General features: G+C 44.2%; 1 protein-coding gene across 11 annotated transcripts in view; it reads left to right on the top strand.

Annotated features, from left to right (window-relative positions):
• Nucleotides 1-15,641, top strand: part of LOC110378740 (apoptosis-stimulating of p53 protein 1) — a 262,519-nt gene that overhangs the window by 220,885 nt on the left and 25,993 nt on the right. For 10 of the 11 annotated variants that reach the window (XM_064038435.1, XM_064038434.1, XM_064038439.1 and 7 more), the window contains 8 exons: nt 11,119-11,303; nt 11,553-11,718; nt 11,998-12,822; nt 13,082-13,447; nt 13,660-14,301; nt 14,452-14,534; nt 14,834-14,949; nt 15,288-15,389. In XM_064038435.1, coding sequence (XP_063894505.1) covers nt 11,119-11,303; nt 11,553-11,718; nt 11,998-12,822; nt 13,082-13,447; nt 13,660-14,301; nt 14,452-14,534; nt 14,834-14,949; nt 15,288-15,389 — 2,485 coding nt within the window. The remainder of the gene's footprint in view (nt 1-11,118; nt 11,304-11,552; nt 11,719-11,997; nt 12,823-13,081; nt 13,448-13,659; nt 14,302-14,451; nt 14,535-14,833; nt 14,950-15,287; nt 15,390-15,641) is intronic. The other variant, XM_064038433.1, reaches the window with a different exon arrangement.

Genomic DNA, 15,641 nt, shown 5'->3' with positions numbered 1-15,641 from the left:
AGGGGTGAAGAGCGACCAGCGCCGTCGTCGTTGATGCAGACTGAAGCGTCGTCATCACTGAGGCCGCCTGGAACCAGTGCTGAAGAATATAGTTCAGAAGGAACACTGAAGGCTTGCGACAAGACATACAACCGAGCTGTACCGTTGACTACCCGGGTTGACGCCCGTACCGAACTTAAGGCACCGTCGCACAGATCGACGGCATCAAATAGAAAAATTAGAAATGCGCGTGAAGACTTATTGAAGATTAAGTTGGAGCTAGCGCAAATAGCACTTCAGAGGGCCGAGGAAGAATCGGACGACGATTATATGGATGATAGAAATTCCAATGAAGAGTACATCCGTTCCTGGTTGGAGGAAGCTCCGGAACCAGACCCGCAGGACGCCGCCGCTGAGGGAGGACATAGACCACCAGATACCCTGGACCTACCCGAGCCCCTCCGCGGTTATAGTGAATCCGGTCCTGCGTGGAATAAGTACTGCTCCTGGAAGAGACGCCGCCGCTGAGGGAGGACATAGACCACCAGATACCCTGGACCTACCCGAGCCCCCCCCCTCCGCGGTTATAGTGAATCCGGTCCTGCGTGGAATAAGTACTGCTCCTGGAAGAGACGCCGCCGCCGAGGGAGGACATAGACTGCGGGGTACCCTGGACAAACCAAAGCCCCCCCCCTCGAAGACCATAGATACTGAAGCCCTTCCATCAATGAAGAAACCAGTTGAAGATACTGCAGGGGGTGAAGGGCTCCGTCCGTTTATCACGGAGCTCACCTCCGCCATCGCATCGCTAGCCGGCAATAGAAGCGAAGAGAAACCGGTGTACCACAACCCTGCTGCATCGAAAGTCATCATGACGCTGCCGAACTTTAGTGGATTGCATACAGAATGGCTATCGTTCCGCGCCATCTATGAGACAACGCGACCATATTTCAACGATGTGGAAAATACGGCGAGGCTGAGAAGAAGCCTGCGAGGAAGAGCGCTTGATACAGTTAGTTCCGAGCTTATCGGCAACGCCAGGCCGGATGACATCATGAAGGAGTTGGAGCTTCAGTTCGGCCGCCCCGATTCAATAGCGCAAGCGGAGACAGACAGACTGCGCGGGCTGCCACGCTGCGGAGAAGCACCGAAGGACATCTGCACTTTCGCCAGCCGTGTACGAAGTGGCATCGTCACACTGCGAGCGCTGAAAAAGGAACACTACCTCATGAACGCCGAGCTTATGCGCATCCTCACAGAGAAGCTGCCGAACTCGCTACGTGTACAGTGGTACAAGACATATACTGAGAAGTACCAGTCAACGCCGGACTTGAGTCTCTTCAGCGACTTCATCACCGAACAAGCTCGCTACTGCAGCGCGTTTGCACCGCCTGAAAACATCAGTGAAGCTACTGGACTTAGACGTGTGACGCAGAGAACACACACCACTATAGACAAGAAGCCCGCATCGAAGTGCCGCATCTGCGAGATGGATGGTCACCGATCGCTAGACTGCCACAAGTTCGTGAAGGCTTCTGCGGACAAGAAGTGGGAACTAGCCAAGCAGCACAACATGTGCTTCCGCTGCCTCCGCCATCGTCAGCACGGACACAGATGTCAGAAGAAGAGATGTGGAATCGAGGGCTGCACAGCATCACACCATCATCTGCTTCACTACAAGAAGAAGGCGAGCACTACTGAAGTTGCACAAGAAGCGCAAGAAATAGTCGCAAGTTCACGCAACCACACAAATCAAGCGTTCCTGAAAATCGTTCCGGTGCAACTGTCCGGACCGGCGGGAGAAGTGCGCACCTACGCACTGCTGGATGACGGCTCAACCGTGTCACTGATTGACGAAGAGCTAGCAGACATGATCGGTGCAGAGGGACCAGTCGAGCCGATGAAAATAGGCGCCATCAGCGACGTGACTATCGACACGCCCACGTCGAAGAGAGTTGACCTCACGCTATCGACTTGCCATAGGAAGAAGATACCGTTCAGGGCGCGCACCATACCACGCTTGCATCTGTCGCCGCAGTCAATCAGCAAGGATGACATCGCTGACTGCAAGCACCTGTTTGACCTGGCAGATCAGCTGACGTACAACGCAGGGACGCCGAAGATTATCATCGGGCAAGACAACTGGCATCTGCTCCTAGCAACAGACATCAGAAGAGGGCCCCAGCATCAGCCGATAGCATCGTTAACTCCCTTGGGCTGGGTGCTGCACGGTGCCCGCACTAGGATTCTGGGACAGCAGGTGCACTACGTCAATCAGCTAAACAGCGCCGAGGAAAGCATAGACAAGCAACTTCGTGAATACTTCGCACTCGAGTCACTCATCATCAACCCATGCCGACCAGCTTCTGACCCAGAGAAGAGAGCGGAAGATATATTACAACGCAGTATAGTACAGTTGGAAGATGGACGTCTTCAGACTGCGTTGCTATGGAGGAGTGACGAGATACAGATGCCGGACAGCTACGCGACTGCGATGAATAGACTCGTATCAATAGAGAAAAAACTCGATAAGAATCCTGCTCTGAAGACTAGATATATGGCGCAGATGGATTCACTAATAGAAAAGGGCTACGCAGAGAAATGAACGTACACCGGGAAGAACGTGGTACCTGCCGCACTTCGACGTCTTCAACCCTATGAAACCGGAGAAGCTTCGTATAGTTCACGACGCAGCAGCGAAGACAAGAGGGATGTCACTGAACGACTACCTGCTCACGGGTCCGGACTTGCTGCAGTCGCTGCCCGGCGTGATGATGCGATTCCGACGTCACCGCGTCGCCGTCTCCGGAGATATTACTGAAATGTTTATGCAGGTGAAAGTAAAGCCAGAAGACAGAGACGCTCTCCGATATCTGTGGCGAGGAGAGCGGCGGGAGGGGGCGCCGGAAGAGTACCGAATGACGTCAATAATATTCGGCGCAGCAAGTTCACCGTGTACAGCAATATTCGCTAAGAACTGGAACGCTAAACGCTATGCGAACGAACACCCAGAAGCGGTAGAAGCAATAGTCAAGAATCATTACATGGACGATTACCTGGATAGCTTCAGAAGTACAGAAGAGGCGACGCGCACAATCAAGATAGTACAAGAAATACATAGTAAAGCGCGCTTCGACCTAACGAAATGGGTATCCAACAGCGAAGAAGTGCTGCGTGAATTAGTACCGGGCCAAGAAACAACACAGATTGTTAATCTTGGAAATATAGAAAACATAGAGAAAGTACTCGGCGTGATATGGAAGCCACACACAGACGAGCTGAGCTTCAACTTAAAACTCGCGCGCCTACCTACTGGCCTGCTCGACAAGGAAACGCCCACCAAGAGAGAGGCGCTCAAAATAGTTATGTCGCTATACGACCCGCTGGGCCTCGCCTCACCTATAACCATCAGGGCGAAACAAATACTACAAGAAGCCTGGAGGCGGGGAGTCGACTGGGATCAACCTCTCGATGAAGAACTGTCAAGCCAGTGGAGGGCGTGGATAAGTCATCTCGAACAGCTGAAGAACGTAAACATACCGCGCTGTTATCCTGGGTACAGCGAGGCTACAGAAATACAAGTACACGTGTTCACCGACGCCAGTGAGAAGGCCTACGCTACAGCGGTGTACTGGAGGTCAACGACCCGTGACAACAACGTGCACGTCAGCCTCGTCATGGCGAAGGCGAAGGTGGCGCCGCTGAAGCTGCTGTCAATACCGCGCCTCGAGCTGCAAGCCGCGGTGATGGGTACGCGCGTCGCAGCCGCAGTGATATACGAACACAACGTCAAGCCCGCCTCCGTGACCTACTGGAGTGACAGCAGAACCGTTTTGACATGGATAAGAAAAGGAGCCAGATCGTACAAGCCGTTCGTCGCACATCGCTTGGCCGCCATAGAGGAAAATAGCAGAGTCGAAGAGTGGCGCTGGGTGCCTACAAAAAGCAACATAGCCGACGCCGCCACCCGCGACGTCCCGACGCATTTTCACACCGACCACGAGTGGTACCGCGGCCCTAAGTTCCTCTACGACGACCCATCGACATGGCCGACCGAGTCACCAGCTGACAGTCAACCGACAGGCGAGGAAAAAACAGTCACGCTCATACAAGCGGGCGCAGCAAACCTCATAGACGTCGTTCCCGACCCCGTTCGATTTTCAAGATGGGAACGATTGCTGCGCGCCACAGCCAGAGTACTACAGTTTATAGCGTTGTGTAAAAAACAACATACAGAAAAAACGTTCTACAAACGAACAAGAAAAAACAAAGAAAACGATCCTGATTGGTCGAGAGCGGTGCGAGCGCCCCGCGCGCCCGCCGAAGCTGCGCGCGCCCAAATATACACACGCCAGTTTATTATATTGGACGCGACATACATTCAAAGAGCAGAGAAGCTGTTAGTTCGTGTGGTGCAACAGGAAGCCTTTAAACAAGAAATAGCCAGTCTCGAGAGCAACGAAACAGTCGCAAGTAGTAGCCGACTGTACCCGCTGCGCATAGAACTAAACGACGGAGTTATAGTACTGCGAAGCCGCATGGCTGCTGTAGACAAAGTCGCTAAAAGCGTGAAGAGTCCACCTGTGTTAGACGGCGATCACCGTATTACACAGCTATATATAGATTGGACACACCGTAGCCTACAACACAGCGGCACCGAGCTCGTCGTGAATGAGGTCAGACAGCACTACTGGATTGTGCGCCTGCGCCCGACAGTCAAGCAAGTTATCGCGCGCTGCCTGCACTGCCGCATACGTCGCGCGCGCGCGCCGACGCCGGCAACCGGCGACCACCCGAAGACACGCCTAGCTCATCACCGCAGGCCGTTCACATACACCGGGCTTGATTATTTCGGCCCGCTGTCAGTCACCGTCGGTCGTCAGCATCATAAGCGATACGTGGCGCTGTTCACGTGTCTCACAACGAGGGCAGTTCATCTCGAGATCGCGCACAGCCTCAGCGCGGACTCAGCTGTGTTGGCGCTGCGCAGGTTCGCAGCGCGACGCGGCTGTCCCACCGAAATCTACTCCGACAACGGCACCAACATGCACGGTGCTGACCGTGAGCTGCGTGAGGCCTGCCAGGAGGAGGCCAGCCGACGCGGCATCGCCTGGCGCTTCATCACGCCTTCCGCGCCTTTCATGGGAGGCGCTTGGGAGCGCTTAGTGCGGTGCGTTAAGACCGCGCTAGGCGCCACGCTGCACGAGCGCCACCCACGCGAGGAGGTCCTCGCGACGCTGCTCTGCGAGGTCGAGTACGTCGTCAACAGCCGGCCGCTCACCCACGTATCTGTGAGCGGCGACGACGACGAGTCCATCACACCGAACCATTTCCTGCTGGGCGGCTCGGCACGCCTGCCGAGCCCCGGCACGTTCGACGAGCGAGACATCGACAGCAAGAAGCACTGGCGGCGCGCCCAGATACTCGCCGACATGTTCTGGCGCCGCTGGGTGCGCGAGTACCTGCCCGAGCTCCAATACCGGCGGGAGCCGCACGCCCGCGGCCCCGCGCTGCAGCTGGGCGACCCCGTTCTCATCGCCGACGGCAACCTGCCTCGCAACACCTGGCCGCGAGGCCGGGTTGTGGCCGTCTACCCGGGCGCTGATGGTGAAGTTCGGACCGCTGACGTGCGCACCGCAGGTGGCATTCTAAAGCGTCCGACGAAGAAACTCGTGCCGCTGCCTAAGTAACCGGGCAGTGCGGCATCACCGGCGTCGCGGCGCCCTCGCGCTATCGCCGCGCCGTCGCTCACCGGAGATGCGGCATCGCTGCGAGCCAGAGCCACGAGTCATCGCTGCGGGTCATCGCTACGGGTCAACGCTTCGAGTCCCTACATCGTGTCATCGTGTCATCATTTAATAGACTGAATAGTGATAGTGAAAGTGAAAGTGATAGTGCCTACGCTCTGCCGCACGGCGGGAGAGATGTTCGCGACAGACGCATCCGTGCGCCGCGAGTGCAAAATCATAATGCCTGAGTGTTCGTGTATGCGCGTTACTATTTATACTCTAACAATTTTGTGATGAGGGTAATGAGCAAAAAGTGCCGTGAGCCGCGCCAAGGTATGTTTTTCACGTGCACCCTCCTTCTAAATTGTTATAGAATTCTGTTCAGATTTTGATAGTGCTTTAATTTGTAAATTATAGTGTTTTTTGATACCAAATTGTAATAGTTTTGTAGCGGTAACCTTAACCTATCTAATTATGTATAATAAACCTAATAGTTCTGCCGTTTAAGGCCTGATTTACCCATGTAAACATTTCTTGATAGCAAAAAATCCTAGACTTTCATTAGTGAAATAGTGTTTAACTGAAAGCCTAGGTCCCATTGTATAGAAAATAACTTAATTTATAGAAATATTGTTAATAGTTTAAGTTATAGAACAATAAATAATGTTTGTGTTTTGACTTTCATTTCACATGCAAATAAACAATACTAGGGCTTAGGTCACATTGTTAGGATTACTGTCGCCAGATAGCCCATGAAATGCCCTAACACACACTACCTTTCGTATTGAGATAACCCCCATAGTTTGTTTTTTATCTCAAGATAGTCTCCACCCAAGGGTCGATTTCACATAGTTTTTTATAGTTATTCGGTTATAGTATTTCAGCCCTTAAGGTATGCAGGGTGTGTGTGGTATAGTTCAGTAGCGCACGTCATGGGGCGTCTGACGCTATGTGTCCTGTAATGATATCATGTACCAATTGTTTGTAATACGGCTGTTAAATTGAAAGGTCAATAAAACTGAGTTGGTCGGAGGGACGAGAAATCGAGGTGCTCGTCACGGTAAAGTTTCGAGCTCATTCGGTGCGCAAGCGCCGCCGTACAAATCGTAGTCATCGGTATAGATTTTTGATAGTATAACAAGTAAATAGTGAAAAGTAAATAGTGTAATTGTAGTATGGTAAGTACGTCGAAGCTCGTCCCTTCAAGACTCCTGAAAAATATATGAAGACTTATTATTTCACCGGCATTCCTGAACCTATAGTAGCAGAAAGTCTAAAACCCGTCTAAACGTATTCTTGTTTCTGAAATTCCTGTTTCTCGCCACATCGTAAATACAGTCCACTCGCCCAGACGTCCAAGAACCAGCGACCGACGGGGCGTCAACGTCTCGAAGCCACCCCATAGTACCTGCTTCTGAGCTACGTCCGTCCCGCACAGTTGGATCAGATGTATTATTAAGTCCCTAAGGAGAAGGATTCCTCTCGACTGAGACCTTAATTTTCATAAGTCATTCTATTTAAAGAACTGGAGGGTGCTTTATAATTAGGGCATGCGATTTTTTTTGCCGTGTTTTGTATTAAAAGTGAGGTTGAATACTAGACGAGATATGCTGGTTTTGTGCATAGTTAAGTAAATTAACTAATCAGATTTTATGTAGAGGTTAGTTAATTTACTTTGAGTCACGCTTATAATATTGATTCTGAACATAAAAAAAAAATATATCTGCTCTTAGACAAGATCCACCTTTACCACAGGTAGATATACCACCTACATTTCATCGTACAAAAAAATTACCCATAACGCTAACAATGGACGGGTAAAGCGAACTAATAAAAAGTAAAGCATTGTGCATCAACTGTTTCCCTCTTATTATAAAACGCGGTATTAAATAAGTATCGGCTTTTGTACTACCTTTAATCCACCTTTAAGTACGACCTTGAAAAAACGTTATTACAAAACGCAGTTTATCGCAAGTCCTATTACTATCTGTAGTACAAAAGATAAACCATCGAGCCCCCTAGTTTAACTGCAGTACTTAGTCGACAAACGTCAAATTCCGACATTATTTACTTTTGAGGTTATTTGTTTTGTGATGAAAAAAACGAAAGTGGATATAAATATGTGTGATTTGGAATACTTGGATGTGTTAGAATACTATTGAGAGTGTCCGGGGACCCAACAGAATGCGTCATCGACAAAATCTCTTCAAATTACCTGACGACAATTTTCGATATAAATATCGATTTACGTTTTTCGAAATAATAGTCAATTGAATGCATGATGATAATCCAGGATGATCCTATGATGCTCAACTGGGCTGCGCCATAAAGTAAGTAGCCTTTACAGTGCAAGTAGGTTGCCAAAACATCCTAATTAATTGTATAAGAGTCAAAGTTTTTATTATGGATGTTTGTTTATGTTCCACGCAAAAACTACCACATAGATTTTGATGAAACTCCGAAAATATATCGGATTATCATACAGTCTACTGTTTATTTTACAGATTCAAGACTATTTTGGCCTTTTGCTCGCCGTATCTCTGCCAGTAATATGCAATGTTTGTAAAAGACTGGAAGCTTGCTAAAATGTACAAAAATGCCTAGATGAGAAAGGGAACAAGATTGTGTGATGAAGAACAGTGTCCAACGTGTATCAGTGCATTTGACTGTATAAATAGACATCGGAATAAAATATAATTTTCTACTTTTATGTTGTTTCAAATGTTTCATTTTCTTTTGGTAATTTAATGCACACGATATTCTGTGTGCAAGTTATTGTGCACTTAATTTTGAAGAGGTTCTAATTAGATGCACAACGTCTTATTTAATCATTTAAATCGGGATGAAAATAATCCAAATTATTTCTAACCTAAAAACAAAACATAACTCGGATACGCGCGCTGACGTTCCGTTATACGCGCAAACTCGATAGTTGTTTAAAAGAGAATAATTGGATCATGTATATCGTTAAAAGATACTAGAAATATAAAATTACCTTTAAATAATAAAAAGTAATATTTTCAACTGCAGAGATATTTTTTTTATTATCATAGTTATTTATTTTTCATCAAAATAGACTTAACAAAATAATGTAAAAAGGAACGGCGCATAGAATTCGGAACGATTGAACGAATGATTTAAATATTTGTTGCTTATAATCTGTGGATATTATTTGAACCATAGACAAATCGAAGTACTAGACAGTCTTCTCTTAGTCTACGTTTTGTAATAAGGATGTAAAGACTATCGTAAGTACCGTAACAAACCAAGACGTCTTCAGTCGGGTTTAAACCACTACTTGCGGCAGTTTTTATAATAAGAGGGTTTATGTTCCCACGCTATTCGTATCGATCGATATCGACCAGGAATTATTAATTATGTAGATGCGGATGACCTAGCTACCGAGTTTTCATAAAACATGTTGTTTAGAAAATCATTACTATCAATATTTTGTATTATGGCAACTGTCCACGATGTCAACTGACAGGGAACCTAGCTTGTACGTAATCTGTGCTTGTACCTGCTACAGATAATTTATAAAAAGAAATATAATGTCAAATTACGTACTTATTGAAGACTTGGTATCTACTCAAGTGATTTAATACCATCGTCGGGGTCATACCCAAAAGTTCAATGCCTAATCAACCGCGTAACTCAAAAGCCAATGAACAAAGCTTAACAAACAATAAAAGAAAAATAAAACGCACCAGCTTTCTGCTCTTCCACGTAGTTTGCTTTTTCTTTCCGTTAAACCCTATATGAAACGAAAAATACAAATTGCTCTTAATGTTGACCAGAAAATCTATTGGCATGGAAAAAGTCATCCGCTTGGAACTGATTCAGCTCAAGAATGGATTCGTGGATAGATAAATCAGGGGTATAATGATTCGGGATTGATCACTGCGTGAAAAAGATTTCCCATAGACAATTGTAGAACTTTTTGTTTGATGTTTTGATAATCCTCTGTAATGAGAAATGAAACATGGTTTTCCTATGACCAGTTTATGAGTACCTTTACCGGAACTTTATCTATTCAGTTTGTCTTAAAAAAATATGGAGTAGGTAACTTCTGGCATAGGCTTAGAAACTGGCTATTAGTACATCCACACTCATTATCGCCTAAAATTGTTATGGAAGGTAGCTAATGTTAAATGTATAGCCGATGAACTATGAATTTTAATTATAAAACCGCTTAAGTATCGGGGGACAGCTTTTAAGGCAATAATAATTATTTTGATCTTAAATTCTCAGTTTCCGACTAGATATTGCAATAAGCCGGCCATACTTCCCAGGAGACCATTAACTGCTGTGCGATTTACTGGCATTTAAAATAAATACGAGCGATTTCTTTAAAATAAGGTTTACTGTTATTGAAATCAATATTGGAACTATTGGAACGTTTTTAATCAATTAGGTAGTACCTAAATCGCTTTTGAGATCATTTTAGTTGGTTAGTTGAAACGATTAATTTTGACACAATGAATACTTAGATACCTAAATACATATAATAACTAACTGCCTGTAAGTAGTTTTATCATAGTCAACAGTCTAGATACGGTTAGGAAGGTACTTCCCATGCGGTACTTAGGTACCTAACACTGTAAAGGTAAAGACCGTGACAAAGCGTAAGCACTATCTAATGATAGGCTGTTCTACCTTCATCAAAGCCATTATTATTATAGTCATTCGCGTAAATAGGAAAGTCAACTGTGGGAACATTAACCGTTGTGTAATAATGTACTCTATGCTATTTTATGTACTTACCAAGTATATACTGGTGATGCTGCAATTTAATTTAATTCAACCACAATACCTACTTAAATATCTGGGCCCCGATTCTCCTAAGTTAATAATGTCAAAATCGAATAGAAAACGAATCGCAATATGATCGCAATAGCACTTTTACCCATATCGGGCATTCTGCTACTAATAAAAGACCAATCGTATTCGATTGACATTTGATTGGTGTGCGATTGGTCTGCTATTTTGGTGATTTTGGTCTATACGGTAGTTTGCTGTACAATCATTTTGCAATCGTAAATCATTTGCAGACAAAACGATTCATTATTGAATGACAGAAAAGGATAAAAACGTTTATTTCAAAGAAAAAATAGCGGAATGCCACATACGCTTCAATCGTAATCGAGTCGGGACTGGATATCAGTCGAATCGAGTCGAACGTGAATCGTATGGCGCTTAATGTTATAATTGTGTGAAACGCTCTGTAACTATTATCAGTTACCTATCACGTAAGCAGGTACGCCTGGCTCCTCTTTTTTTTTCAGTTATCATCATTTTTGTCTGCAAAACGTATGCTGAATTGGCGCGTCCTATATCTACCCTGATACCCTGTATATTGTTAGCTTATGTTATAAAAATAATAATGTAATCCTTCAACTTTGAATTCCAGTACCGCAACAAGCTGAACGAGCAACAGAACGGCAGACTGTCGGCTCAAAGAGCAGCGCTGGGCGCGCGGCAGGAGGAGATGCGCAGCATTGACCGTCGCGTTTCCGAACTGCAGGCGCGCCTTCTGAGGAAGAGGGCCTTGAACAGGCAGCTGGCAGCCGCACATCGACAGCCACAGCAACAAAGGTTGGTTTGAAACTTGAAGCCTGTCGACCTGCAAAAAACTGGAGGAAAGATAAATCATCATTTTCGGTAGTTCCAACTTTATTCACTACAAAATTACCTGACTAAAAGTGTTTAAAATTTTAGCTTCTCGGTGAGTGTGTTTTCGTCCTTCTTTTTGTTGTGCGAAACAAAAGTCGGGAAACCCAATAGACTCTGGGCCAGTTATTATTAAAACTATTATTTATTTTACATTGTTTTTTTTATTTTTAGGGCCACGAATCCAACGCCTATGCAACAGTTACCCAGCTACTCTGCTGGTAACACTGGAGTAAATAGTCAACCAAAGAATCAACAAGCCCGAGGAAATGTTGCTGCTGTCGAGCCTTATAATCATGTGCCCCATGCTCAGAGCGTTAGCCATAATGCCAATTTCCAAGTATGTTAATTCAACGTTTTTTATAATATAAACATACTGTAAAATAAAAGCATTATTTTTTGTACACACGCATACCAAAAAGCTTGGTCTCGAATTGCTAAAAAAGTAATGTAAATGTCAATTTGACATTGTCATTTGTCAAAATTCATCAAACTTCAAAACCTTTCAAAACCAACACAAACACCATCATTTGGCGGGAAGAAATTTAATTTAATCTCATTGTTATTGTTCAAAGTTTACCCATGATAAAATTTATGTAAATTAAATAATAACTTTCAGGCAATGAAGCAGAATGTAATACAAAACAACGTGCCATTAAAACAACACACACAAAGCGATAATATTCAGAGTCATTTAACGCAGGAAGCGCATTATTTGCAACAAAAGCAAATGATTAATCCCCTTTTCAACGGCTACACGCATTCGCAAGGGCTACAAGATAATCAATATCAGGGGCAATATCCAAACAAGCATGAGAACTTTAGTCACGTTCAGCAAGGTATTGGCAATGCTTTCGATCAGAAGTCTATGCTTGACCAGAACAAATACATGGACTACTTGAAACAACCGCAGTACAGTCCAAACAGCACGAGCAGTTCGAACAGTAACCAAACTAATAAAGATCTGAAAATAAACGAACAGGAATTCCTGCCAGAATTTGCTGCGAGCAAGTCAGATCCTAAGTATCAAACGTTGCCTTACAATACTAAATTTCCTCAAAGTACGAACGGGAAGTTAAAACCTGAAGTCAATGGTAAGAACTACGAAAACCAAGACGCGAAAAATGCTATTAATGTTAATCACATGACTGTACATTCTACGCCACTGTCGGTTGTGAATAAAAGTCTAGCGACACCTCTAAGTCAAACGGAAACTACATATCAGCAAGAAAATACATATCAGTTGCAAAAGTCCGACTCATCAAGTAGATGTAATCAGGAAGGGAAGGAGAACCATGCATATCCACAGAATAGGCTAAGTCAGAGTAATAGTCAGAGCAATGAAGCTTCAAAAGGCAGCGGCAAGGGTCAGCAGGGGCTGAAAGGCAGCTCACCTAGTCTGGGTTCCAGCACAACATCTGCTAGCAGTTCTATTGGATTTGGGGTGAGTTTATACAAACATCTAAAACAGCTAACACATTGTGACTAACTCTTTTTCCAAATTGTACACCACCCTGAATATCTATCTTGTGAAATCTTTGATTTCAAAACTATTTTAGAGTTATATTGATAAAGATCCGGCAAATCAATATTGTTAATTGTCATTAACCATCATTACTTACTATGTGTCCATACAAAGCTTGTATCAGTTGCTGCACCATCACACATCACCTGTAAATATCATCATCATTCATTCATTCCAGAAACCTGTATCGAGTGTAGCACCTACATCAGTTCAGGTCTCAAGCGGGAAACCGTCACCCATTTACCAGACATCCTCCACAAAGATCCAACCGGTCCAACCACAGACCGTTCAGACCCAAAGCATCAATGTATCATCATCAAATCATGTAGCTAGTAATGTGGTGACCTCCCAACCCCAGATCGTTAGGAACACGGCATCAGGACTGTCGACAAGTACGGGGAGTTCCTTCGCTGGCCAGAATGCGTCGTCTCAGAGTATCCTGTTGTCACCCCCACAAAGTGCCAGCACGCCTCTCTCGACGCCTGATGTTAGCGGTACAGACAAATCTCCCAAACCAGCCTTACCTCCAAAACCAACAATCAAGGTATGTAGATCACGTGCACTTGCTATGTGTATTCACAAACATATGTATTACATAAGTAGCTAATTATTTGTCATGACACAATCTACACAGAAAGTAATAATACAATTTTTTTTAATGTTAGCACATTTCAACTGTAACTAATCTGTACACACAGAATATTTTTTTAATAAATTAAGACATATTGTTAACAAGAAATTCCTATGTAATTCCAGACACCACCGAGACAGTCCGTGAACAATGATGTTGGCTTCAATCAATCTGCTGATAACATTACTCCTATGCCCACCATACCCTTGCCTTCAGACCTGTCAAATGATAGTGAACAACAAAGCCAGAAAGAATCAGTCAGCAGTACAAGTAGCAATGAAATGATCATCAAAGCACGCCCCTTAACTATAAGAAAACCACCGATGAGCGAACAGCCCAAACTTAGAAATATTAGTAACGCAAAGAATGGAATCAGTGTCAATATGAACCGGCGCATAGAAATGCCACCTGCATTTTTGTTCCCTGAAATGGATCACTTAGTTGATTCTATGCCTAATGAGAATGGCCTAAAAGAAAAGAAGCAGAAAGACGAGGTAGACAGGGCTTTGAATAACAATAACATATCAATAGGACAGGAAGATAGTAAGGATGTGGTTGTGTCAGATATAACGGAGCAGATTAGTTCGGTAGACTTGAACGGTCAGGATTCTCAGGGCACTGAGAATGTTCTGAGGCGGAAAAAGGGTAATTTGAAGCAGGGAGGCAAAGCTCCGCTAGCCAGGCGAGTTAGCTTCGATCCCCTCGCGCTGCTGTTGGATGCTAGTTTAGAAGGCGAGTTGGAACTCGTTAAGAAAACGGCAACACAGGTATGTTGAATATAAACTAAATATTTATTGTAAGACAATATTATGTTTTCCTCGGCTTGCTTTTATGTATCTTTCTTTCTTGTAGTCCACACTACATGTTGACTAATTTATTTCTGACATTATTGTAAATTGCTATGATGTTGATTTCAGGTGCAGAATGCAAGCGCTGCAAATGACGAAGGGATAACTGCTTTACACAACGCGATCTGCGCGGGGCACTTCGAAATCGTTAAGTAAGTATTACAACAAGACTATATCATATTTTCTTTATAAATAATATTATTCTGCAGACTTCTGGGCATGTTTCGGTAGCCAAGTCACACGTTACATAGTTTGATATAGGTCATAAAGGTTTTTCATGCCATGAAAATTGAGAGTATAGAACAAGAGCAGGAGTACAGTAAAATACACAAAATACCTGAACACTATTGCTATTCTGTCTGTTACATACAACTCAAAGAATAAAGCCATGCTAAATAAACTATTTGTTTAAGATTTGCCTAACACAAAGTATTTCTTGGTAAATTTTCAGATTCCTGGTAGAGTTAGGTTGCGACGTGAATGCTCAGGACTCGGACGGCTGGACGCCGCTGCACTGCGCCGCGTCCTGCAACAACCTAGCTATGGTGCGCTTCCTCGTCGATAATGGTACGTATTTCATTTTATTTATACTGTAAAAACTATATTTATGAATCGCTTATTAATTTTACAAATGATGTCGAGGTTGAACTCAAAATATGTTGACTAAAAATGCAAATAGAAATGTAAGTGAATGCAACATCTGAAATTTTACCATTTTATTTAGTGTCATAAATATATTTGATTCAACCTCGGACAACAGAGAATTAGAACGATAGTCTATCAGCTGTCATATTCCTACAACAACCAAAAAATCTATGTCCCGCAATGCCTGCATAAAACTTCAATATTACCCTAGCACATTATTTAGTACAGCGCCATCTAACGAGTGTTGTTGTAACTTGCAGGCGCGTGTATATTCGCAACCACGCTGTCTGACCACGAGACGGCGGCCGAGAAGTGCGAAGAGGACGAGGAGGGCTTCGACGGCTGCTCCGAGTATCTTTACAGTGAGTATCTATTGTAGCAGTTGTTGTTACTTCCGACAGATGGCGTTTTCGAAAAAAACTTAAATTTTTAACTTACATTATTGGACTATTAGAAATAGTTTAAGAATGAACCTAACCCCCAATCAATGGATTGTATGGATCAGCCTGAAAGGAATTATTAAAACAATTTTGTGTTACACAATGTCTATGTAAACAAGAGATAACTTTAAGGTGGAATTTAAAAAATAATGCATGTTTTGCCACCTTGGTATT

Source organism: Helicoverpa armigera, chromosome 16, assembly GCF_030705265.1.
Source record: "Helicoverpa armigera isolate CAAS_96S chromosome 16, ASM3070526v1, whole genome shotgun sequence".
In the NCBI taxonomy this organism is placed as follows: domain Eukaryota; kingdom Metazoa; phylum Arthropoda; class Insecta; order Lepidoptera; family Noctuidae; genus Helicoverpa; species Helicoverpa armigera.
This window is presented reverse-complemented; position numbering and strand designations above follow the sequence as displayed.